Source organism: Cyrtonyx montezumae, unplaced genomic scaffold (assembly GCF_038088225.1).
Source record: "Cyrtonyx montezumae isolate F1298 unplaced genomic scaffold, pur_monq_1.0 scaffold_8, whole genome shotgun sequence".
Lineage (NCBI taxonomy): Eukaryota > Metazoa > Chordata > Aves > Galliformes > Odontophoridae > Cyrtonyx > Cyrtonyx montezumae.
This window is the reverse complement of record NW_027072089.1, coordinates 100,012,875-100,038,758: the sequence shown is the minus strand read 5'-3', so window position 1 is coordinate 100,038,758 and position 25,884 is coordinate 100,012,875. Positions and strand designations below refer to the sequence as shown.

Sequence of the window (25,884 nt, the reverse complement as noted above, 5' to 3'; positions counted from 1 at the left end):
CAGACAGATGTCAGTTCCAGTAAGGCCCTGCCTTAGCAGTGAGTTTCAGGCAGATTTTATTCTCCACTGTACCAGGAGAGCCATGGGTACCCCTGTGTCAAAACGTGGGGCCTTTGGTTGGCTCATCATTTTTTCCAAGAACCTTGTAAGTAATCCCACTGCATTAACCGTGTACAAAAACAAATGGAACCTACTTCAGTATAGGACACTTAAATAAAACAAGCAGCTGATGTCAAATCCTGACTCCTTTGGAGTTTCTTCCAATTTAAGTCTTCTTTTAGAAACAGGAGCAACTACGGGGCTGCTCTGCCTCAGTTATTTACCTTTAGCAACCACTCTGAGGGTGAGTGCTGCAGTCTCCAACTGTCGTGTAGCATCTATAATGACTTCAAAAAAAACAAAGACAAATAAAAACATGTTTACAAAATTATTGAAAAACATTTATTATACTTAAATTGAAATGTGTACATCTTATTAAAAAACAAAAGCCATTTGCTGGTGCCATAATTTAATTCCAATTTCAAGTGAGCTGGACAATCTACTGTACAACTTCCCATACTCTTTAGAATTAGATGATTTTTGGACACTTCCCAATCAGTCTTTGTTAAAACATTTGGAGCGTTGTCATTCAAGAAAATACTGGGACCAAACAATACCCCAAAATGAACAACTTATAGGCAGAAATGTTTAAGTACAGAAAACTTTACTTTCAGTGCAGAAAGAATAGGAAAGGAACTCTAGCTTTGATGAATTTTAATTTTCAAAATGCTACAGGTTTAAAAAGCTTTTCTGCTAAGCACTTGAGCCAGGGAAGAAAGAGGGAACAAAAAACCAAAGTTGCTTTTTTACATGCTGTAGTAGTTGTTTACAGTGAACACTGCAGCATAAAAAGCAAAGTATTGCCAAGCTTTAAGCCAGAGCACGAGGCGGGTGCTTCCAAAGGCACAAAATGACAGAAAAGAAGCCGTCATTCGATACCTTCTGTAGTATTCCCTTCTGAGCACCTGAACAGCCGGGGCAGCGCTGCGGCAGGAAACGCTGCGCCTGCGTCTTTACCAGGAACAGCCCAAACGTTCTGGTTCTGCCTGCTTCAGCACGAGGTGAGCGTGTGGCCACAGGGAGCAGGCACTGTACAGAACGGAGCCAGGGCGAAGAACAACAGGAAAGGAACTGCGCTCATCCAGAACAGTGACTCCAGCCGGGGTTTGCCTGCTGCTGTGGAGGGTGTGCGTTTAGTGTTCCTTAGCGCCCTGCCTGCGGGTTAACCTCCCTTGTGAGCCTAACTGCGCTAAGTCAGAACGGCCCCCCTCAGCACGAGGACGTTTACGCCCCACCCTCTATAAGCAAAGAGTTAAACTGCAGCGGTGCTCCGCAGAGAACCTAGGAAACTAAAAATAAAGGATGCATAGGCAATTCTTTTCCATTAAAGTTCGTTAAAGCAAAACACAATTACTTAGTACCCCACAGGATTTGCATTAATCCCTCCAATAAGGTACTATTAATAATGCAGTTTGCTGCATGCATATATTGCATCTGTCTAGGGCTTCCTCAGAGCCCTATTCTGGCATTTACACTTCTTACATACACTCTTATACACAATTTACACAGAAGCTGTTGTGACAGCTTTACTCTCCGAGACCCGGCGACCTGATCGCTATCAGCTTCACTACTCACCTCCACACAGATTCGTATGTGCTCTGCTAACATCAAAAAATAAACCCAGCGTAAGGTACAAGCAAGTCACAGACAAACTGGCACAGAAAGGTCAATGCCCTCAAGTATTTTACATTCATCTCCAACTGGATACAGGTCGTAGAGATGGAACGGTGTTTCACCTCCAGAAACTGCATCTACTGGCCGTAATCTGCCTCGTTTCAGCAAAGGGCAAGCACCTGTGCTTACATTGTCTTCCGTGCCTGTAACGTAAGCTGTCACGGCATTATACCTCTCATGAGGACACTTAGCTATGGCAGTGACAAGAAAGTTCACCTATCAAACAGCTCATTAGAAAGGTCATTTTGTGTTTTCAATATGAAACATCTTATACGGTGAAGCTAGATCCTAAGGTTTTGGATGATCTTCGTATCGGGCAGGATTTCATTCAGCATGGCAATAGCAGCCCAGCAGTTGTGTGACGTCACTTCAGAATGATATGGAAGCCTTCACCATTTTCAGCTGAAACAGAAAGAAGTGTCAGTCTTACAGAAACAGAACCGTGCCTGCAGAGCAGTGCACCCAGACACTGAGGAACGAGCCCAGTTCTCACACGCAGTAGTTCTGTACTGCTCTGAAACACTGTGCTTGGAACTGCTTTAAGCAAAGCTTGGTGCTGCAATGCACAGCCATGCTCTGATCTGTTGTCACCAGATGCCGTACCTTTTATCGTGGTGAATAAGAAACAACTTTCATCCTGAAAGTTCTGAACCATCTGAAAAGCAACAAGAAAACATTTCTGAAACCCTCCTGTGTGTGAGCAGCGCAGATAATAATTCCATACTAAACACAGCCTTTTCTTTTTGAGCAACTGCATGTTTTGGTTTCGCTCAGCAAGTGTTCAGATGTGACAGGCATGTACCAAATTAAACACAGTTTGTTAACTGTGTGACAGCCAGGCAGGAGCCTCTCACTGTGGCTGTGCACAGCAGGGACCTGGGTAAGCTGTGTTCAGCAGCACTAAGGTAGCCCCTGTCTTCAGACACATTCAAACTAAATACAAAGCAAGTAATGAATGCAGCACCTCATAACTGCACAACCAGCATGGTCCTTCTCTCCTTATCGTCAGAGATTATTTGGATTGAAAATAACAGAACTGTAGAGGCTGGAAGGGACCTCCAGAGATCATGGAGTGCAACCCCCTGCCAGAGCAGCTCCCTAGCCCAGGTTGCACAGGTAGGTGTCCAGGTGGGTCTGGAATGTCTCCAGAGAAGGAGACTCCACCACCTCTCTGTGCAGCTGTGCCACTGCTCCGTCACTGCACTGGGAAGAAGTTCCCATGCACATTTGTGTAGAACTTCCTGTGCTTCAGTTTGTGGCCATTTCCCCTCGTCCTACCACCACACACTGCAAGTGCAAGGTGGCACTACCAAACAGACAAAAAATAGCAACAAACTAGAAAAGAAAGAACTAAAAAAACCCTTCCATTCTGGTTGACTTTGCTTTTTTTCTGAAGAATAAAACTGTCTTTACCTGATCACTAACAAGAATGTGGATACCGGTGGGTCCCTGTCTGTAAACCTGGTTGATCTGATGCAAAGGAATATTAAATGCCAAAGCAAGCTTGCGTGTGACTTCTGAGGCTGCCATTTCTTCTAAGTAGATTGCATGATAAACTGCCAGGAAAAGAAAAAAACATGAATAAGCACCAATTTTCTGTGCAACTGAACTAAAACAGCAAATTTAAGTCTTTAATTTGCAGCCACCTTTCTACACGCATCTAGTTAGTGTATCTTGGTCTTGCAACACAGCACAGCAAATCTGGAAGCCCTTGAATTAATTGTCAGTTTAACTACAGTTAGTTTTATCAGTGGACTGAAAAACCAAGGATTCAACCTTGAGAGGTTCTAAGGTTGAGCAGTGTTAGCAGACAAGCTGTGCGCTTCTGCGTACACCTTCCTGCGGTTTCGCTGTACATCAGAACAGAACTTCATCTTCACTGTTTTTCCCCCCACCCCCATCTTGGTTTACATTTCTCAGACACAAAACCAGTACGCTGAGGGACCCCCAGTGCCATACCGTATATTGCACCATTGCTGCTGTCACCGTTGCCTGCATCTTGCCTTTCCAGTTGTATGCTCCTTACTGGTTCCTGGCAGACATAGATTGTTAACCGGGGCCTCACAGACCTGCAAGGCAAACAGACCACGTGACAGAAGTGCTTCCCTGCCCTGGAAGGACAAGAGGTCATCTGCCACGAGTGCAAATTCGTTACGCCAACAGTATGCTTGAAATGCTTCCTCTTGCAGACAAAAAAATACATTCACATAAGGACCTGACATCACACCATCAGTCAGCGGCTTCTCAGGTGCTGCCATATCCGATCTAAACAAACTTTCATTCAGTTCTGACTTCACCATGGCACTGCTCGGTGCTACCGAGCAGCAGCAATTCCTACCAAGGTTCACAGCAGTGAGTGCCCATCCCGGTCAGAACCAACCACAGACGCAGTCTGTGTTGGCAGTCAACACCTGTAACATCCAAAAGCCTCAGGCTGTTCTTAGCTCGCCCATGTGTGCTGTCCTGTGTTGTGGCAACAAGTTCACACCTACAGGAAGCCGGCGGTGCGCAGCCCCACTGGTACCAGTCCCACAGCTCACTCCCGAGCACACTGATGCGTGCAGCTCAGCAGGGCTGCACCGAGGGCACCACAGGCGGCCCTGACCTGACTGCTCACAGCCCCTGGGGCAGCGCTGAGGGCCCATCCTGCTGCTGAATTCCCACTCCCCACATCTCCATGTTCTGGGGAGCAACAGAACAAAACCAACTGAACCACGTGCTCCATGTTTTACCTGGACTTCAGTGCATTGTAGAGCCGAATTCCATCGGCCGGACCACAGATTTGTACCAGATCTTCTCTTGTCAGCTTTAATAAATCAGCACCTGGAGGAACGCATGAGGATTTCACTAAGTTTATTCTTTGCACTTTTTTAGAAGAAACTGTATGTTCATTTAAACCAAGAATAAACTCAACCACTATGCAACCACAGTGGCATCCTATGAACATGAACAAACCAGATTGCTCCCAGCCAGCACTACGAAGCAATAAGCAGCTTTCCAAGTTTTACATACTGCTGTACACATCTTACAAACTCTACATGACACAATTTCAGTAGAGACAAAGGACGGTTTTATATCCAAAAAAGGACTCAGATAAACACGTGAGTGTATTTTAGATGCGCGCAAACACAGAGAACAATGGGAAGTGATAGTTTCTCATGTGCAGTAACCCGCACCAAACTGTCCCAGGCTTTCCACTAACACATCACATGCTCTGTGTTCTTAAGTTACTACACTGCACCCAGATCCAGCAGATGCTGCTAAGGGTTGCCATAACTGAGGCAGCATAGCCCAGCCTGTACGTTGGCAGCCTGTGGAGTGAATCCAGGCTAGTGGGATAGTTACCACGCAAGAGCAGGTGTTTTCTTTTTTAGAGTGATCCTGGCAGTCAGTCAGCTGTGAAACCAGCTGCTTCCCAGAGCATTTACTTGAGAAAAGAAAGCTTTAGTGAAGGACTCTGATCAGTTCTAAACACAAAACGGAAGGGTATTTCCTAGGAGTGGCATAGGTGTCAAGAAAGAAAACGGAAGTCTGAAAAATCAGTAACTGTAATCGGTGAGTGGGAGGAGAGAAAAAGATGGCCTTTATTTAAGGAAACAATCCACAGATGATCTAGGAATGCACAGATAAAAGCTAGCAAGAAGAATTTGTCATCACTGCCCATAAATACTGTAATGAGAAAAGCAACTGAAGTAGTATAATAAAAGCTACACTACATCTTTTGCTCCAAAGGAGATCCGTCACGCAGTATAAGGCTGCTGTGGCCATATGAAGACTACCAAGAAAAAGAAGAACTGATCTAGAAGTTTTCCAGGGATCTCTGTCACTGAAAACTAAACTGAGCACTTACTAGCAAATTACTCACAACAAGTAAATAAGCTGTGATGAATACTGGTGCCACGTTATTTTTACAGAGTAATTTTCCACATAAAAATTGCTCATTAACGCAAAGGTGAATGAAAGATAACTGATCAGTACCTGAGAAATTTGAAAAAAGTCTTGTATAGGTAGAGAACCTATGCTTGAGCAACCACTGCTGCGTTTCCTGGATTGTGGCTGAAGGATGAAGCTGCTATAAGAAACAAGGCTGGACATGAACATTTGTATGTAATAAATAAATAAAACCCCAGCAACAACAAAAAAAGCACCCCAAAATACTGAAGCCTCCCTCAATTAAACGCTTTTCCTCAGTTGGTATTAATGCCAAGGCATAAATAAATGAGAGATATGTCTCTGTGCAAATGCAACCACCATCAGTACCCGGAAGCGAACACTCACGTCTCCAGACCCTTGAGAGGTTGCATCTCCTTGATGATTTGGGGACGAAGAATTGCTAGAGGAGGAAAAAAAAAAGTATTAAGACAAATTAAACACCACAAAGACTGAAACTTAATAATGTAACTTTATTCGTTTATATCTGAGAGAAAGATCATCACACCCTGACACACCATCACCTGGTTCCTAACCTGTGTATTCTTTACCAGCTGGAGGAGCAGCTTTGCCAGCAGTCATGGGAGGATACAGGGATGTCTGTGTGTCCTAGAGGCTGACTGCAGAACAGGCAGCAAACTACGAGGCTTATAGAAGTACACGGACAGTACCACTGTGACTTATTCCTTGATCAGCCAAGTTTAATTGTAATAGCTTAAGTAATGCCTCAATGGGACACGTTTTTACTTAGACAATTTTTGTTAAAAAGCTTGTGAAGATCTTTTGTGTCTCGCAAATATATGAACTGTGTGAGGGGAAGAGAGACCATTCTTAATGGAAAAAGAAGCTAAATAGTTTCTACACACTGACAGGGACTAAATTAGAATCATTACATGACTAAGTATTCACTGTATGTCAAAGGACAAGAAGAAGAATTTCTAGTATCCCTTAGCAAGGAAGAAAAACGCTGAAGCAAAAAGAAATGGCATAATAAACATGCAGTGCAAGCACATGTCGGACTCTCAAATAAATACGGAGGGCAAAACAATACTCTCTCATTCCCCAGTGATATCAGAAAGCTTCTAGATTTAATCAGAAGGCACTTTTGAACATGCCTGGCTTACAAATGCAATCTTTAATGAAGCTACAGAAAAGAAAGTTACCTGTCTGGGACACTGTAGGTATTGTGTTGAGCAGAGGTAAAAGTTGGAGCAGGAGTAGGACTATTGTTTACAAATGTCGTAGGAGTATCAGGCCACGGTGAGCACTGAAGGTAAAGAATTAAAACTAAGTTTCTCTTGACAATACATTTTTTGCTTTCATGCACAATTCTTTTACTTAGACACAAAATGTTAGGTTCCCCCCCCCCCCCCCCCCCCCCACGCTAATTTTGATGTGTAATTCCAATTCTTTATTCCCTCCATCCCATATTTGACATGCAGATACTCCCAAGCCGAAGCCAGCATTACCCTGCTCTCTCTGCAAGACTGCTACTTCCACCTTCACAGCCAACACAGCGAAGGCACCACTGGTGGAACTGACAAAGGACCTGCATAGATCAGTCTGTTTAAAACCACCCAACCCCAAGCCACCTGCTCAAACAGCTTTCTTCATCCTTGCATGAGCGGGCTGCTTAGCTGCATGTGTAAGATAGGTGTTCAGCAACAGTAAGGAAACATTTGTAGCTAGATTTCACACTGCTGGTCAATGTAATATAGCTGCCCTGGCAGCAATTGAATACAGCTTGAGTTCTGTTAAATGAAAATTGATCATTTATGGTAGGACTAGAAATTGTGCTGTATTTACTGCCTTTCCACAGCTGCTCAGTAAGCACCCAATTTATGGCATCACGAGTGTACGGCGAGCCAGCTATCTAACCCACTCAGTCTTTTCTGGCTCATTTTGCAAACAAGAAGCTCTAGCACGGTGCACACAACCTTGAACAACTACATGCCAACAGCTTGGAAATTAGGAAATTCCTTGTTTGAGAATTGCTTCAAATGGGTATTTTTAGTAGCCACTGTGTACACACCGCCATCAATCACACAGTCAAAGCCAACCTCCAGGCTACGACCAGCACCAGCCACACCACGGCCTTCTGGTGTAGCCACTCTGCCTCCCATTCTGTATTCTGCCCACTGTTGTTCCTACTCCAGCTAAGTTGCCAGTTCATCTCAAAGAATTATGTGCCCCAAAGGCATGATTTCAAATGAAAGCTCAACACGGTGACATCAGGCGTTTGTCTAAGATATTTTGGGAGCAAAATACATCTTCCGTAATTTCCTGAGATTCTGTAGCTGAAGTTTAATGCAAAGCGTTTATCTGAACACAGAGATGCAAGCTGTGCATCCTCAGCCACTGCTCCACTTAAGATTCAGTTCTGCAAGCATTTCTGTGCAGGGGCAGAAGAATGCAGTGGTATCAGAGAACAGGCTTTGAACCAAGCCATGTGCTGCTGCTCACGTTTCTTTCTATCAAACTCAGCTGAAGTCTGCACAGCAAAGCCCAGGGCTTAAAGAAAGAAAGCACACCCGAGATATTTCAGGAAAAGAAAACCCCGAGCAAAAGTGAGTAGTGCTTCCTCTCATGAAAGCGTACTTCGGTCCTACGCAAAGCCAACAAGCAGTACTAATCCTGCAGCGTGGCCACTGGCCCAGTTCCACTTTCTTCTGTCACACAGGATGCAGAGGGAAAGGATGAGCATTAGAGCACTGAGATGCCTAATTCTGAATGGTCCAAGGTAGAAAAACTCTAGCATGAAATGGCTTTGGCACACATTTTTTCCAGTGTCTTCTAGCAATTACTGCGATCTGGTTAAGCTTTCAAAATCACACAGACTCGGCAGGCTGGAACCTAACATCCCAGGTGACAGTTCTGTACCCTGGGGGCTGTACAAGGGGAGCACACCACAGACAGCAGCTGCCCTCCCCAGCAGCAGTCAGTGCCACTGCCCTGGAGCGACAGACTCGTGGTGACTCACAGGGGATGCTGTACATTCCTACACCCACAGCTGAGCTAACCAAGGGCCATCCAGTGAGCTGCTGACATTAGTACAGAAGTCCTGGGTGGTTGGACATAAACTCTGAAAGAAAAAAAACGTCACTGCATCCCAAGGATGAATCCAAGTGTGTCAAGAGCCAGCAGAGAACAGCAGAAACACTGCTGTTCTATCTTCCTACATAATGACCAGAGAAAAGATATACTGCTTTCTTTTCTAGGTCTCAGCTAACTGTTCTCTGTTACTAGCACACCAAGATGATCCTTCTGACACAACTGTACTCCAGAAGTTATGCCTTTATTTCTAAACATTGATTCTTGATAAAATTATTCAGGCTTCCTGTCTTTAACGTCCTCCCGGATGGGGATTAAATGATGTTATAAACTTTGGCCAACAGTTTCAGTGAGTTAAAATGGAAGATAAAAAATCATTGTGTGAATCATAGAACGTATCAGAGAATGGCCTGAGTTCAAAGATTATCTCACTTCACCCCCCTCAGTGGGCAGGGTCACCAACCACTACAGCATACAACTTTTCAGACATAGGACATGCAGCATTTGAACTCAGAATGCTCCTAACTTTGGAAGCACTGAAAAGACTGAAGTTATTCATGCTTTACAAGAGAGTGAAAAGAAACTTCAGCACAGAATTCCATACCATATTCAAACACCACCACCAAACAAGAGCATACTCCAAAACAGTCTTACACTTTGGCACTCAGTGTCACCTTCAGACAACAGGGCAGCTATTTCCTTATGCAGAGCTTTTCCCAAGAACCTGCAAAGTAAAGGACTCCTGCCCTACGCAGCTGCAGACCCTTCCTCATGTGAAGTGGAAAGCTTCAACTCACACAGACTTGATTACTCTGATTGTAGCAGAAGTTGTTCCCCAAACATTACATATGCATATATTACGTATCCTGTATACCACTGATACTGCCACATGAGGTGTGGATGTAAGGAGAAACAAACTAAGAAAGGGTCAGCTCAGTGCTTACAGCTGTTTGGGGGGAGGGGGGGGGGGAGGAAGTTGCTGAAGAAGCCATCTAAATTCATGATGCCTGATCTCTCCCTGGTTACAAACCAGAGCCACGCACTGAAAGCAAACCCTACACATCGTTTTAATAGATCATAAATGCAAAACCAATTAATGTCTGAGGGACATCGGTCAGGCAGTCACCGCCCCAGTGCTGCTGGAAGGAAGGAGAATCACAAGACTTCTGTTCAAACAACAGTCAAATAACTGCATTCCACAGCCAGGCAATTAACAGACTTGGCAACTTTGCCAAACGGAAGATACAGCGTTGTTTCTCATCTTAACCATTACTCAGTTCTCACTCATATTCAAAAGCCCAGAGGAGATCTGATGCTCACCCTTGCCACACACTGTGAAGCTGGGCTGACTGCTGTGAACTACATTCAACCTGCTTGGAGCACAGTATGCAGCTGGCTAAAGGAAAAATCAGTAAATAACGATCCACCACGCGCGACACTACATGCCACTTGAAAATACTGATGTACATGGAAATATATATTGAATGTGAATACAAAGACGGGACAAAACATTTTCACTACGTTTCACTGTTCTTATTTCCACTACGCACACACAGACAGGAAAGCAACACGCTATTTCATTTAAAGTTGGACAAACTTAAAGCTCTTTACTTTTGAAAGTTACACAGTCCCTTTGCAACAGTTTATCTTAAGTGTTAGATTTAGGAAGTATTCCTTTGCTAAGAACAAAGATGGAGCAATTGGTATGCGTAACAGCGGATCAGGTTAAGACACTGCAATCAGAATCTTTTGGCTTTGTGCTGCGGAAGTTTCTCCTATATCTAACACTGCACAAGGTATCTTGCACAATGAAAAGGTAAGCGGAAGTCCCTTACACTGCCTCGCTTTGCCAGAGAATCACCGTAGTCTGCTGGCAAAGTCCGCTTGCTGGACTTTTTCTGCTCATGTTCAACTGCATCTTCAATTATAGGCTCAAGCCTCATCTGGACAAACACCAAAGATTTGGATCAATTTCTTTTCATTATACAGTGAGGAAAGATCTAAAAGCCTTTTAAAAACTTCTGCAATTCTTTAGAAAACTGTCTAGAATTCACCGGTGCTTAAATAAAAGAAAGTGCAGAAACCTACCGAGGCTCTGGCCTTCAATTAATAACGTCCAAAACAAACCCCACAGTTTGAAGTGAAATCTTAGTAGAGAATTAAATTCTAGGTTCCCCCCTGTTTTGACTGTTGGTGTGTTTTTTTCAGCCTTTTCAGTGGCAAGGTTTTTAGACTTGTACCAGAAGACTTGCTCTTGAGTTCAGTACAGTCAGTCAAAGAGCGTTCTATCTTAGTGATACAAGCATCTGTTATCTAAATGAAGCTTATTTAACAGAATCTTTCAATTTAATGTTGCCATCCACCAGACAGGTTTGCCAAATAAAAGCCTTCCTTTGCACAGAACTAACTGTTCCCCAATCCTTTCAAGACTACACCTATGTATTTTTTCCTCAGCAAACAGAAGCAAATCTGTTTTGTTACCTCTGTGAGAATGGTGGTGTCATACGAAGGTTGATACTTTTCCTTCTCGTGCGCAGTTCGCTTTTCCATCTTTTCTCTGTCTGTTTTCTGTTTCCTGTCTGCTCCTTTTGGCTAAAAATGAACAGTTACATGAACAGAAAGCAGAAGGAAAACAGCTTTACAACTGAAATCTGATTTCAGAAGTCAAACAGTAATAGAAAGATGTCCCCCATCTTCTAAGAGCTTTTGAGTGTCTCATTGAATACCTGCTCTCTACCCTTACCTTAAAAACTTTAATTTGACAGCTGGCTGAATGCAGATGATCTGTATATTCTCCATTTTCAGTCTGTTTAAAAGTGTCAACCTGAATCCTAAAAGGAACTCCTTTTTCTCCTCCATGTTTACGAGGGGTAAATTCAGTGCTGATACAATGTACCTAAAAAAAAAAAAAGAACAAATAACATCTCAGAAGCATTCTACACACGAATTTCACAATGTGTTACACACACAAGTATATTTTTAAGGGCAAGCAACAAATGACACAGCATTATCTGAGGACCACGCTGTATAACTAACTTGTATTTTCCTGCTCACATAGAAATGAAGCCAAAAACGTTATACTTGAGCTGACAGGGCAGAAAGGAAGCAAATGCGAGACCAAAGTCTCTCCAAAACCCACAAGTCATTGCAGCTTCTAAGAATATGCTGTCATGTTTTAAGAAAAACGTATCAGCATGGCAACTTTATCTATCATGAATATACTATTGTTCCATGTATTGTAGACAGAATAAACCTGGTATTTAATGGCTACCTCACACACTGGAAACCAAGAACTTGCTAAGTGCAAATGTACTACTGTTTGTGACCTGAAAGGCAGCAAACGCAAACATCCAGTCAAGTAAAGTTTCAAACCTGAATAAAAGCAGATGTACATTTTGTTGGATCCCACAAAAATTCAACTGCATTGAGCTGGCTTGGATTTGTCTTGATATCAATGACTCCAACAGACATTGGAATATCTACATTAAAATAAGTAATATGTATTTAAGTGATCATATTCCAAGAGAATACGCCTTCATGTAAGAATACATTATATATATATATACATTATATATTATTAGGTTACCACGAGCATATTTGTGAACAGTGAGAAAACGTGGGCTGTCAGAACAGTTTTTTAGGACTGATCTGAACAATCTCAGTAGGCTCCACGTATGAAGTGCTCAGTGTGTGGGGGTGTTTTCTGAATTCCCCCCTCCCCCCACCAGTGACACAGGGCTTATGAAACAACCATATTGCTGTGCAAAATAAAGAAGTCATGTTGGCTCCACTTCCACAATCGACTAGAGAAAGTTATTTTTATCTGTATCCTCCTAATTGCTGTAACATTTAGGGATTAAAATGACAAAGAATACTAAATGTATAAAGTTGCAGAGTTGCCACCTTACTCTGCAGCTCCTTAAGGTTATAAAGGAACGTGAAAGAACATTTTTGTTGGAAATACACTAAGACAGAGAGGCACACAGAACACTGCTCTGTGTTTTTTCATCCGTGTTAGCATAAATGTGACCATGACTGATCTAAATGTGAGTATTTAATCTAATATAATGCCAACAGATAGAAACAATTATACCTAAGTCAAGAAGTCTGTCCCCAGGGCGATTCCACTTCCATCCTTCTAGCTGCTGGTGCTCGGTATATTGCAACCTTCTGTCATGGAACACAACTCTTATAATACTCTAATAAAGAAGAGAACAATAATCTGATGAGCCACAACGTTGTATGTCTAGAAACTCTGCCTGAAGACGAAGCACTAACGCATTCCAAAATAGCCATACAGAAGAGAAATATATATTCACAGAAAAATGACAAGAGAAAAACCTTGGCAACCATCAATATCACAGAACATTCCAGAACAGTGAAATACAACTGAACAGAAGGAAACAGCTGAAAATGTGGTAAAAATGGAAAACGAGATTTACAAATTATTCTCTACTCTAAAGGTCACCATAAATCATGTGCAGCAAAGGGAGCAACACTGGCAGCACAATATCCACGCTGCATAAGCACAAACACACCGCCCCTTTTGTGCTGCACTGGCTGACAAGCATTGAACTTCAAAATGCCCAGTTTCATCAGTGTGGAACGTCCTCATTGTCAGTGTACTGAGATGCCAGTATCCAAAGTGGCAGTTCTGCTGATGCAGCAACACAATACTTTGCTATATTAAAGGTTAGTTTATAAAGCTTTCACAATGCTTTGTCTCATTCCACCTACCGAACGGCTCATAACCAATATATGACTCTATCAAACTGCAGCAGAGAGGCTCCCAAAGCTGTAACGAAGTAGCACCTAATGGGGCAAAATCTGCAACATGCTTATTACGGCAAGTCAAAATGCCTGCCTGTAAAGGTTTAATTGCAGAACTCACAAAGCCAAATGTTATGCTTGTGCTTAACGCTTCTTCAAATTATCTCTGAACGAGCATCCCACAGACAAGTAAGAACAAAGCCCAGGACTATACAGGCTGGCCAAACTTCTCAAATGATACAGCCCAAAGCTGACAGGTAGAGATTCAGCCTCCCACAGGCACGCCGTTCCACTTTAATTTCTCAGTGCTGCTGTCAAAGTAACTTTAATTTTTCCTTCTTCTCAGAATACTAAACATGAGTAAGATTTTCCTGGAAGATTTGATAAAAATTGCCACATCCTTATGAGAAAAATCCAATTTCCCCTCCACACCACCAGGCCATTATTTAATAACGTGTACTATGAATTGGGCATTTCTCACTCTGCCTCGTTCTCCACATTGATCACACCTTCTGCTAACTTTAAAGCATAACGAGACAAATACAGAATTAGAACAGGACTTCAGCTATGGAACGAAGTGCTTGACAAGCAGCAGAATTACAGAGGTCTGCCTTCCTATGGATTTGTGGGATGGCTCAAAAGACACTGGATACACATCTATAGACAACCAGGTATGTGCAGTGGCACACTAGACATAGTATTTTCTTATGGAAACAAACAGCAGAGGTTTGACAGCAATGCTATTAGAAACTACTGCTCACCTTCACCAATTTTCCATTGATCTCTGGTATGTCCCCAGCTTTGCGATTATCTAGCATCCGTATCTCATAGGACTGACCTGTAAAGAAAAAGTTATCAACAGAACAGTCAGACCACAAAGCCACTCGCGCTCAGTGCACCTAAATCAGCCTGGGATTCATACACAGCAATAGCAGTACCTGAAACTTCTGGTCAAGAGATTTCTGTAACAAGGTTCACTGCACAGTACAGGAATAAGTGCAATGAAGTGAATTTTTTTAATTCATGTAAAACCACAAATGCTCCCAAAGTTTGAGGATTACATTTCACATTTAGTGTTAGTGTAACTCTTTTCTTCTGATGGCTTGGAGTTTTCTTTTGATTTTGTGTTTTTTTTGGTGTTTTGCTTTCCCAGAAATGCTTCATGCAAAATACATACCACTCTCCCATGTTTAATTTTATCTATTTACCTTTTGCCTTTGTATGATTTCCACATAGAAGATTTTTAAAGAGAGTTACTCTGAAGGGTTTTTTATTTTGCTGTAACACAATTAGCCTATCTGGGTATACACCGCATACATACAGGCTTTGTTTACTCCAGCAACATTTGACTACTGATGACATAAATATATATATATATATATAAATTATATGTATGTAGTGCAGCTGAGCAAACAACAGATCATTTCTACTCCTGATCTAGCAGGTGGCTACCCTGCCCACAGCAGGACAGATGGAACTATTTCCCTCCCAACCCAAGCCATTCTGTGATTCTGTGATTTAATCCAGCATGACCAATAAAATTCTTTCACTCTCTGTTCATTGCCATTTTGAAATGAAGGAAAAAAAAAAAAGAAAAAAAGAAATTAAGACAAGGGAATAGATACATCCCAACCTGGAGTTCTGTGTGTGTAGCTGCTTTGAAAGTACGAACAGTGGCATAGCACTGATTATCCCAGTCACAGCTACACTGAGTGCTATATATGCTCTCTCTGCTCTTTCCTCACCAATAGCCACAGAAGCAAGGCAACGTAAGGTGCTACGAAATCTAATGGCTCAATGTTTAACTCTGAAAATGTAGTAGTTCACTCTTTCACATCAGTATAATGACAGAATGGCTAGGAAGAAATCTCTGGAGGTCCTCATCCTGCCCTTACCCAAGCAGGGACATCCAGACCAACTCCAGACTTCTGAGTTAACTCCGTGGTCACCCACAGTGCACAGCCTGGTGTTCAGAGGGAGCTTCCTGTGTCTCAATTTGTGCCTGCTAAATCTTCTCTTAGCACTGCCCACCGCCAACTTCCCTCTTTGTACCCTCCCTTCAGGTATTTGCACACAGATAACTCCCAGCTCCCTCGGCCTTTCCTCATTGGTGAGGTGCTCCAGTCTCCTCTTCATCTTTGTGGCCTTTTGCTGTACTTTTCCGTATGTCCATGTCTCTCTTGTCCTGAGGAGCCCAGGACTGGACACAGAACATCAGGTCTGACCTCACCAGTTCTGAGTAGAAGAGAAAGATCATCCCTGTAATGTTGCTCTGCTGGCTTTTCCTTGCTGACACGCTTCATCCCTCTCAATCAGTCCTTTGTATTCACAGAACTTCAAGCCTCGCTGCTCTGCATACGCAAACCTACAAGTTTCCCCTCTAACAGGGATTTCCTTCCACACCATTTCTGCTATTTGAGGATGCACGCCTAGCTGAACGGCAGCCAGCTTAGGACATTGTCCTACAGCTCTAATATTCATTCTCATGGACTCAATTAACAGATCTTACAACTAAGAACCCTACAAATGCCTAACAGCCATCACCACTCCAAGACGTGAACTTCTAGCATCAGCTCTAGCTGAAAAACTCATCGCCTAAAATATTCCATTAGCTATTCTCATTAAAATACTTACTGACACAGAGTAAAGTCAGGGCATACTCAGGTGTTCCCTTAGGAAATATCATCATACCTTAACAGACTTGGCACATGTTACATTGGCTTCTGGTAGTTGTGGTCCAGTACTCCCTACTTGCAATCCCCTTGAAAATCATTTAAGCAAGAGAGTGGTAACGGGACTGAACTAGAAACCAGATAATGGAAGTAAAGTAAAATTACTCCTTTTCTAGAGAACTTATTCCAACCTATTCTGCAGACATATGCATCACTACTACTCCAAAGCATTGTAAGCAGCAACACAGGACTAGAACCATTACATCTCTACTTCAAGCTGACTTCCGTGTGAAATATTTCACCTCTCAAATCTATCCCATGATTAATGTATTAATACATAGGGCTTGTACTAACAGCTAGAAGATAATTTCAGGAAAAAAATCTTAATCTGAGCAGTGAATGTTTTTCTTCCTTAAGTATTAGCACAAAAGAAAAGTTGGACAACTGTGTGCTTCTGCATTTAGAAAAAGTGCATACCAACTTATTTATGTTTTAATATCAGCAAGTTACCTAGGACACTGCAAAAACACTAAACAGGTTTACAAGAAATCTTTCTATTAGCAGAGATTTTCAAGGCCAGATGAAATGATTACAGTTATTTCAGGCTGTGGTACTTAAATGACAAGCTCTCCTCACAAGTCAGATAGCACTTCTTTTATTTCAGCTTGCTATCTTGTGCTGGCTCCCCGCAGCGTGCCGTGCTGACCTTCAAGGGCTGTGTGGGCAGGGAGCTTGGATCCTGTCCCTGAAGAAAAAGTCTATTTCTACAGATAGCAAATTTTTCTAAACAGTGCCAAGCATACAGCTGGTCCAGCACATGGATGCAACTGTACTGCTTGCTCCTAAACAGAGCACGCAGCGTACAAGAAGTGATTAAGAAAAGAATAAACCTGACTAAGCAAACTGCTGAACTATGCAATTGTGTTCGCAAGAAACGACTAATTGCCTCGAGAACTTCCAATACTCTCATTAGTAGACAAGTCAAGTAATGTTTAAGGTATATTTAGACAGACTTGCTGCTGCAAGATGAAGCACTTGGCAACTCGATTCACATGGAAAGCTCAAAATGATGCCTTGTCACCATGTCATTATGAAATTAGATACAATCTGCTCTCACGGATTTAAGGGGCTCAGTGTGCAGTGAAACACTTTCAGGTACCAATGAAAAATCAGCAATGCATATTTTAATGCATGTCCTCTTACCTGCATCCTAAAGCAGAGCATTGCTCAGAAAAGCACCTGAGCTAAAAAGACTAAAATGCACAAAAACACAGCAGGGCATGGAAAAGAAACGGTATACACTGTTTTGCTATTTTTCATACAAACTCTGCTGAAGATCTGCGCCTTCAAATTACAGTGCTGTCTATTGAGAGACTTTTAGGTGCAAGTACACAGAGAAAAGAAAAAGCAAACCCACAAGTCTAGGAACTGTGATCCTATGGTATTGGAGATGGAGTCAGGGGAGGGAGAGCATGCAAAGGTTATCAATATAGTCCAAAGACTGTAAAATGATTTTGATTGCAGTTCAAAACACTAGCTGACTAAACTTAGGGCAGCAATGTCATTTCCTGACGTGAGGGAGGTTTTATCACGTATTATTTTACTCAGCAGTCAGTGCTGTCTGTAGAAAGCAAGCTGTACTTTCATGCAAGTCAGATGCAGGCTACGTGAGAAAAAAACAGCAAAACTCACATGAGATACCCATCTACTTAATTTCTGATAAATGCAGACAAGACAAAAGTGAGACACGTACAACTGGTGACTACAAAGGTAGATGTACTTGTGTTTGTTTCAAACATAAGACACAGAGCTATCCGTGTACCACACGGACAGCGCATGATGGCTAACCAGTTATCCAGTCTCACTCACTCAAAATATGAAACAAACCTAGTTTTAAAATTGGCACCACAACCTGCTTTCATGGTAGTTATGCCTGCAACACATCCATACCAACCTTGATTCAAGTATGTAAGAGTTTCATCGTACAGTTTTACTGCAGGAGATGTCGCAGCACACATAACATACTGGAAGGGTGGATGCTGGGCCTCATTTTCTGGTGGAAGGCTGGAGTCTTCCTGCTTGAAAATAGGCAGTGCCAAAACATCACTGAAAAGAAAAAAACACAATGACTCCGTGAGACATGTCTTACCTAAAATTAACAAAAAAAAAATTAAAAAAAAACCCTGAAAATCCTTCTCCCCATTTAATGTAATTTTATTTAACATATATACTGCTGACATGGAGTATTTTTCAGACTTAATTGTTATTTGGCTTTACCACACTCAATAGTACAGTAACAATTAAGCAGCAGACTCGCAAGTTATAGACAACATATGCCAACAATTTCCTTCACTTACTGAACAAAATAAGAGCGGTAAAATCTTGCCTTTCCAATTTCTGAAGTACGAAGAGCAATCCATGCTGTCCACAGGCAGCAGTAAGAAACACAACTTCAACAACCAATGTCACACTTTCTAAAGAATTAACTACTCAGTATTAGCAGTATATTAATTCGGTGCCCTCACATACAGTAACAGGACATAGTTTTCAAGAGATACTTATTCTTCGTACTCCACAGCTTCTGAAATAAAGTTATGTCCTGCCATTGCTCATTCCTGCTACAGCCTGTTTTAATGGAAGGGAATTCTCGCCTAGTCTTTACAGTCTCTCCCAGAAGTAACAACTCGAATTTCAAAAAGACATCCACACAGGTCCCTTGGCTTCTTTCCATAAGGAGGGAACCACAGGAGATGCTACAAAGGCACGAAGTCAGGAAGCTGTTCAAAAAAGCACTACAAGCCTGCCGGATGCCAGCCCCCTAACCTGGAACCCAGAGTAGGCTGTATACCTTAATGAAGAGTTCCTTTCCACAGACAAAAGCTGCCACTTATCCAGAGGTAGGAGAGAAAATACCTTTGCTACCACATGAGGATGAGTGGGAAGAAACAGGGAAAAGCTCCACGGTTGAGCAGAGGCAGCCCAACATGGGAGGGAGCCCTGGCACAAGCTGGGGAGTAGCAGCCTCCCAAGATGGGACTTCAGCACCGGGAACTTGTGCTTGTGACACACTCTGTAACCCTGAGCAGCAGTCAGTGTTTTTATGAAGAGGCACTTTAAAATGGAAAGAACATGGGAACAATTAAAGTGTTTAAAATACACACACAGAAGAGCAGGACTGCAATAAAGAAGACATGCAAAGCTCACGGCTCTCGATGTCTGCAGTACCTGCTTTCATATAACACACAAAATTGAAAAGCAATTCTCTCGTCTACTTAAATAAAGCATCTTTCAAGCCCTTATCTATAAAACATAGGTAGGAAATGAAAATGCATCTGGCCTATCTTAAGAACACGTGCAGTGGTTAAGGAGCTAGTTAAACTAACAGACAAGGCACTGGAAGCCACCAAACAGAAACAAGACAAATTTAGCCAGCTTGAAATCTGCTTTATCTAATACTTGCGGAGTGGTAATGACTAACTGCTGCTGCAGAGGAAAAAAGACATCCTACTCCAACCCTACAATTTAGCTGTAAAGAGCACACAAAGCACATCCTTAAAAGCCACCATTACAGAAAAAAAAAAAAAAAAACCTCCAGAAAATGGCACAAGAAAATAAAAGAACCTGCAGAGCTTTTCCCCACACACAGAACCACAGAACTTTAGGGGTTGGAAGGGACCTCTAGAGATCATGGAGTCCAACCCCCTGCCAGAGCAGCTCCCTAGCCCAGGTTGCACAGGTAGGCGTCCAGGTGGGTCTGGAACGTCTCCAGAGAAGGAGACTCCACCACCTCTCTGTGCAGCTGTGCCACTGCTCCATAACACAAGCACGCATGTCTCTGATAAAGGCTTTTGGGCACCAGCACATTCCAAATGAAAAGCCAGCACAACTCAAAACTACACCCGAGCCATGATGAAACACCATGAACTAACGTTAAGGTTTGTCCACTGTAAGAATGGAAAGTCAGAGTTCTCACATTCAAACACACACATATACCTATCTGATAAAGCTGAGAGTCAATAAGGTATTAATAAACTACTTCAAATCTAGGTTTTAAAGTGTCAGTGACAAAGAAAAGCATGGATTTCAAGCCAACTATTAACTCCTCTTAAAAAAGGAACTGAGAAATCAGCTCTGTCCCGCTCTGATGAGGCAGCCCTGGCCCCGTGGCACAGCAGCTGAGCACAGCCCACCCATTCCATACAGTGTTCAAGAGCCCATCGTTCAGCAATGCTGGTTTCCTAAGCACAGCTGGCACAAGGAATCCCTGCCACATGGGCTGCACCTTCCCTTCCCCCTCCAAAATATTTTGCAGGGCTACTTAGGGATCTCTATCAGCACAGCCTAATGCACAGCTACACAGCTGAGGGAATAGTCTTGTCCAGGGCCCTCACAATTCGGGATTTAATGCTTTCAAGTAAAAGCATCCTTTCCTCCTAGAGAAAGGAGAAATGGTTCCCATAAAAACAGAATTTATCCTCATCACACACCAAAAGCACCCAGCTGCAACTATCCATGCTACAGAAGCACACAGATGCAGCTCCACCATACAGGAGTGGTGAGGTACACAAGAGCAAGTGAGGTGCACCTCACAGCTTGAAGTGCAGCATCCAGTTCCACAGATCACACGTGATAAGCTATCCCATTTTAAATAGCCCATACAAAGAAAGTACAGAAAGGCCAAGAAAAACATGAGTTAACTTTTTCCCATGCCTGTGAAATGCCTTCGCTGGCCGCAAAAATCACCTTCCTTCCAAATACAAAATCCTTCCTATTGATTTTGTGGTCATAAAACAAAAGAACCACCTTACAAAAATAGGAACTAGCATGTCATCAAAGCTGCAAGCGACACTCCATCAATCACCTGCCTTATCTGTCTCTGGGCTGTATGCTTTTGGGTGTGAGAGTACTAAAGCATCCCAGAACACACAGGTCTTTTGAAACTTTAAACCATGGTTTACAAGGGCAAATACCATGAGAAAAATGTTTCTCGAGCACTATTTGAATAGGAATTAGGATTTGGAGTTAAGCTCTGCGCTGTTGAGGTGTCAAGAACGAGCAGCAGGAACATGTAAAGAAACGGGCTGACGCTTCCTAATACTTTCCCCGAGTCCAGAAAAGGAAATTCAGTGTAAGAAGAGATCACCAGCAGTAGCTGCTGGGAAACAACTTTCTCTGACATGAAACAAGATGAATGAGAAAACAGGTGCAAACGTACTGCCGTGCTGGGAATCCTACAAACTTCATGATGGAAACTCAACCTCCCAAAGGCCTCAGCCTACAGGGAGTCTGGCAGGAGACATCCACACACCCAAATCCTACCAGCAAAAGCTCTGTGTTCCTGAAGGCGCGATGGAAGCAAGGAGGTGGTGTACAACCAATGTCTGTGTGCAGTCACAAATCCCTGACTCTTCAACACGGGGAAGCCAGGCAGCTGCTCCGATCTGCACCATGTGGAGTATGGACTGCTGGCAGCACACAGCTAGGAGACCTGCTCTCAGGCCCTGCTTCTGTCTGCCAACGAGGGGTGGACACTGAATACAACAAGTATGGCAGCCCAAAGGTCTTCTTGTTGACCTATTAAAATGTGCTCATGCATTCAACCAGGGGGAAGAGAAGAAAAAAAAATGAAGAAAGTCAGTGTCGGAAGAACGAGACTGAGCTTTCAGCACAGCCACGGAACCACCTGCAACCAGAAACGTGTTCTGTGGTAATAAAGGCTTTGGTCTGTGGATTTTCTTTCTCCCCTGATACCTATTTCCTGACAAATACTGACATACTTGTGTCTGCATGCTGCATCAGGCTCCAAAACTAATCAGTACATAGCGTTTTATTCTACACAGTCCCGAGGTCAGCAACGACTATTTTTTTTTCTGCAGAGAACAACATACAAGTAGAACAGACTACTACAACACACAGCTTCTTACTTGTGATGTTTATTTAAAAACACTTCTCGGGATGCCTCATGTCAGCTCTTCTCTTTTAAAAGGAATATTTAACAGTGGCAGTTTCAAAGTAGTGGTTGGTGCATGGGGTATGTAAGAAGTCATCCTGCCTGTCAGAAAGTAACAGGAGCCACAAGGGAAGTAGGGCCTGAAGCACAGGACTCAACTTCTTTCTTTCTTTCTGTACAGTGCCTATAAAGCTAGGATGGTAACTGTCCTGACCCAGCCTTGTAAAACAGATGCCAATAAAAGAACGTCAGAGACACAGAAACCACGAGGTAACACCCTCCCTTCTTCACTGGAGAGCAACACGATGAGCTGTAGGACAGCAGTTCCTTAACTCTATGCAGATAAACTTAGTGGACACTTCAGGCTCAGCCTGGGATGGGAGTCAGTGCACAATGTTCCCTGATCATTAAAGGCCACAGGTGGCTCCTTAGAGCACAGCAAGAAAACCCAATCGCCTGCAGCAGCCTTCCCCTGCCTCCAGCCACGGCCAACCACCTTCCCACACACACCCCAGGCTCCTGCCCAGAGGCAGGAGAGTCAAACCAACTTTGTGTCCCAAAAAAGAAGGGCTGTCTGGGTTGTTTTATTTTTTTTTGTGGTCATTTGTGTGAGACTTATCGTATTCAATTTAGTTTAATAAACTTCAGGTTATAATCCAGAAATACATCCCAAAGTAGCTACACTTGAAATAATCAAGTTCCCTAAGGACAGGCCTTAATTTCCACACCAGAAATACCACAAGCACTTAAAAAAAATCAATACAGCGCACTCCCAAATTATACATACTAATTCAATCACAGATACTAAGGTATTTCTTCTTGTTCTTGTGCTCATTTAACTTCAATCAATTAATTAATTCATCAAATCACTCAGATTAAACATGGCAAGTACTTCCTCAAGGTTCTCTTTTCAGACAAATAGTCTCCGTTTTCTAATAGCTCATACCAAAGATTAGTGGTCCCCAAAATTATATGTTATTGCTATGATACTGTTATTTCTTTTTCTTCTGTCACCCCTTTGCAAGGAAGTAACAACAGCACAGCTTCTGCTGGCACACAGAGCTGAGATGTGTTACACCACTTCCCTTCGTTTTCCCATCTGACACCGCCATCAACTGAACAGGACATCGCTTCTCACAAGCATAACTTGAAAAACACATAGCAAGTGCATAAAATGCTGACATCCCTCTGAGTCCTGCAAACACCAGCTGCAATTATGTGATCCCTTTAAGTTGCGTTCAAAGAATGAAGTTAAAATACTAGTGTGCGTTCCCAAAGCATTTTTAAGTGACTCCTCCAAAATGCAAACAGAACAATACTGCATCTAAAATTGATGTAGAGCTTCACTTATCCACCGTTACTTTTTGTGAGTTATCTGTGACTGCTGAAACTCCTCCTATGGGAACTCAAAATAAGCAACTAGAAATGTCCATATATCAAAAATAAAAAAGGACGATGAAACAACAACACTGAAGATCAAAGCCGAAGTAAAACGTCATCCAGGCAGCTGCCACACAGCCCCAGTGACACGCATACTGCACCATGGGATCAGCGTCTGCTTGGCACAGAGGAAGAATAACCATCCAGAAGAGCTGGATGTACGCTCACGAGGATCCTCATGGAAAGAGGTGAATCACCAACAATCCCAAAAGCCAGGATGACAGCCCTTGTTCCTGCTCAACCCCAATCTCTAACTTCAAACAAGGATATCTCTGTTACAGCACCTCACCTGAGAACTGAGAGATACTTCCTTAAAATATACAAAATAGCTGAAACTTGGGGGGAGGGCGGGGAGCAGAGAGCAAGCTTCAGGCAAGCCCGGGAGAGAGAACACCTCTCACACAGGTTTGGCCCCCACAAGGATCACTACCAGCATCGTATCTCTCCTCCAGACTCAAAACATGGAGTAACACAACCAAGGCCTCAGAGTGAAAGATTCCCAAAATCAAAGGTCTCAAAACAGTTTCCCTTTTGGCACTGACAAGTCACTTGGGAACCAAACTGCTCTGCGCACAACTGAGATCAAACGTACTTTATTTCTAAGAGGTACAGTTTTATCTTAACTTTGGAAAGCACACCCAGAGACTACTTAAATACTTCTACTGTAAAACCTGGAAAACGATCAAGAGGGGAAGAAACTGCCACGCCGAGCGAGAACAGGAAGAACTCCATGGCAGTGGAAGGAAAAAATGGAGGTCACCAGAGACCCAATCCACACGTAAATACGAAACAATAAACACAGTGACTAAAGTACAGCCATTTTACTACTCAATTAACAGCCACAACGCTTAGTCGCTCATAAAAGCGCGTTTCTAAAACGCCAGGGAGAACGCAGGCGTGGTTTGCTGCGAACTACAACTGCAGAATTAAAACGGAGAACAATTTTCTAGAAAGGGGGGGTTGGGAGGCAGGCAAATACCGTTTTAAGGACGGGAACGTGCCACGTGCCCGCTCTCGGGGTGCGGGAAATGAAAACGAGGGATGGGGGGGGGAAGGGGAACAGTGGGAAAAGGAGAAAGGGAGAGAGACGGCCGCCTCGCTCGGCGCAGGGCAGCCCCGAGGCCCCCTCCCGCCCCCGGGGCGCACCTCATGCTGTAGGCGCCGGCTCCCAGCTCCTGCCCTATGCCGGAGAGGCTGGCGTCGAAGTCGTGCACCAGCCCGGACTCGATCACCTCATCCATCTTCAGCACCCACGCCATCTTCCGCCGCCCCCCGCGCTCCCGCGGCGCCGCGGGAGGAGCCGGACGGGGCGGAGCCGCTCGGCCCCGGAGCCTCCGCCGGGAGGCGGCGTCTCGAGGAAGCGCGAGGGGCCGGGGGCGGCGCGGAGCCGAAGCGGGACGGAGAAACGCGTGCGGGGCGGAGGGAGCGGCCGCGCTCAGCCCCGGGGGGGCCCTTCGCCCACGGCGCGACCGAGGCGCGGGGCCGCCCTCAGCATCCTGCGGCCGCCCGGCCGCCGACGGGGGCTGAGGACCCGGCGGCCGCCGCCTCCTCCTCCTCCGCCCCCGACCGGACACCCCTCGGGGCCGCCGTCCGAGCTCCGACCCGGCTCAGCGGCGCCTCCCGCCGCATCCTTCGCCGGGGCGGCAGCAGCTGCGGCGCGGGCGCCCGCCGCCGCCTCAGGCCCGCCGCTCCCGCCTGCCGCGCCGCCGCTCACGCCAACATGGCGGCCGCCTCCTCACGCTCCCCTCCCCCCCCCACTAGCGCCGCCGCTGCCGGGGCGGAGCCCCGCCCGCCATGGGGTCCGCCGATTGGCCGGCCTACGGCGGAAGAGCCAATCAGGGGGCAGCGGGACGAGCCGAGTGCGCGGCGCAGCCAATTGGCGGGCGCTTCCTCAACGCCGGAAGACGTCACGGAGCTGCGGGAGCGCGGCCTCTCGGAAGCGGAAAGGGAAGGAGACGGGAAGTGACGTCACGGCGCTGCGAGGCGGCAATGCGTCCGCCTCGAGGCTGCGCAGACAGCGCGGCAGGGGGCGGGCTGTGCTGCTGGGGGTCCTACGGCCAAAGGGCACACGGACTACGAGCAGCGTAGTCGTAACGCTGCTAAAGAGATCTTCAGCAGCTCTGCCTCCTGGGTTCCAAGCTGTTGCAGAAACAGCGCCCGCAGGCAGGAAGCTTGTCTCTGTGCAACGCCAAGTCCTTACCGAAAATAGAAAAACAGCCTAAAATCAAGCTAATGTATTGTTTTACGTTGTCCCTGCAAAGAGCCAAGATGCAGCAAAGCAGTCAGTGCATGCTTATT

At 44.3% G+C, this 25,884-nt stretch overlaps 1 protein-coding gene across 3 annotated transcripts; it reads right to left on the bottom strand.

The window, feature by feature from the left end:
- Window positions 1-1,314: 1,314 nt before the first annotated feature.
- UBP1 (upstream binding protein 1) lies at window positions 1,315-25,300 on the bottom strand. 3 transcript variants are annotated; one of them, XM_065753380.1, is made up of 16 exons: window positions 24,733-25,300; window positions 18,151-18,302; window positions 14,286-14,362; window positions 12,848-12,953; window positions 12,127-12,233; window positions 11,498-11,650; window positions 11,236-11,346; window positions 10,590-10,697; window positions 6,867-6,970; window positions 6,052-6,106; window positions 5,752-5,842; window positions 4,506-4,596; window positions 3,733-3,842; window positions 3,187-3,329; window positions 2,377-2,428; window positions 1,315-2,175 (listed from the first exon to the last, which is right to left on the bottom strand). In XM_065753380.1, the coding sequence occupies exons 1-16, from the start codon at window positions 24,843-24,845 to the stop codon at window positions 2,138-2,140; spliced, it is 1,611 nt and encodes a 536-aa protein (XP_065609452.1). In that variant the 5' UTR covers window positions 24,846-25,300; the 3' UTR covers window positions 1,315-2,137. The 3 variants fall into 3 exon arrangements, with proteins under 3 accessions (XP_065609452.1, XP_065609451.1, XP_065609453.1); XM_065753379.1 differs by having other exon boundaries at window positions 5,752-5,845; window positions 24,733-25,299; XM_065753381.1 differs by lacking the exon at window positions 10,590-10,697 and having other exon boundaries at window positions 5,752-5,845; window positions 24,733-25,297.
- Between the last annotated feature and the right edge of the window lie 584 nt (window positions 25,301-25,884).

Bases quoted from the DNA above. Each gene is read 5' to 3' on its own strand.
- UBP1 (XM_065753379.1), bottom strand. From the start codon at position 24,845: ATGGCGTGGGTGCTGAAGATGGATGAGGTGATCGAGTCCGGGCTGGTG. The intron at 5,846-6,051 runs GTGAGTGTTCGC...TGTTTCTTATAG, and splicing joins CCTCTCAAGGGTCTGGAGAC to CAGCTTCATCCTTCAGCCAC. The intron at 3,843-4,505 runs GTAAAACATGGA...TTTGCCTTGCAG, and splicing joins TACAATGCACTGAAGTCCAG to GTCTGTGAGGCCCCGGTTAA.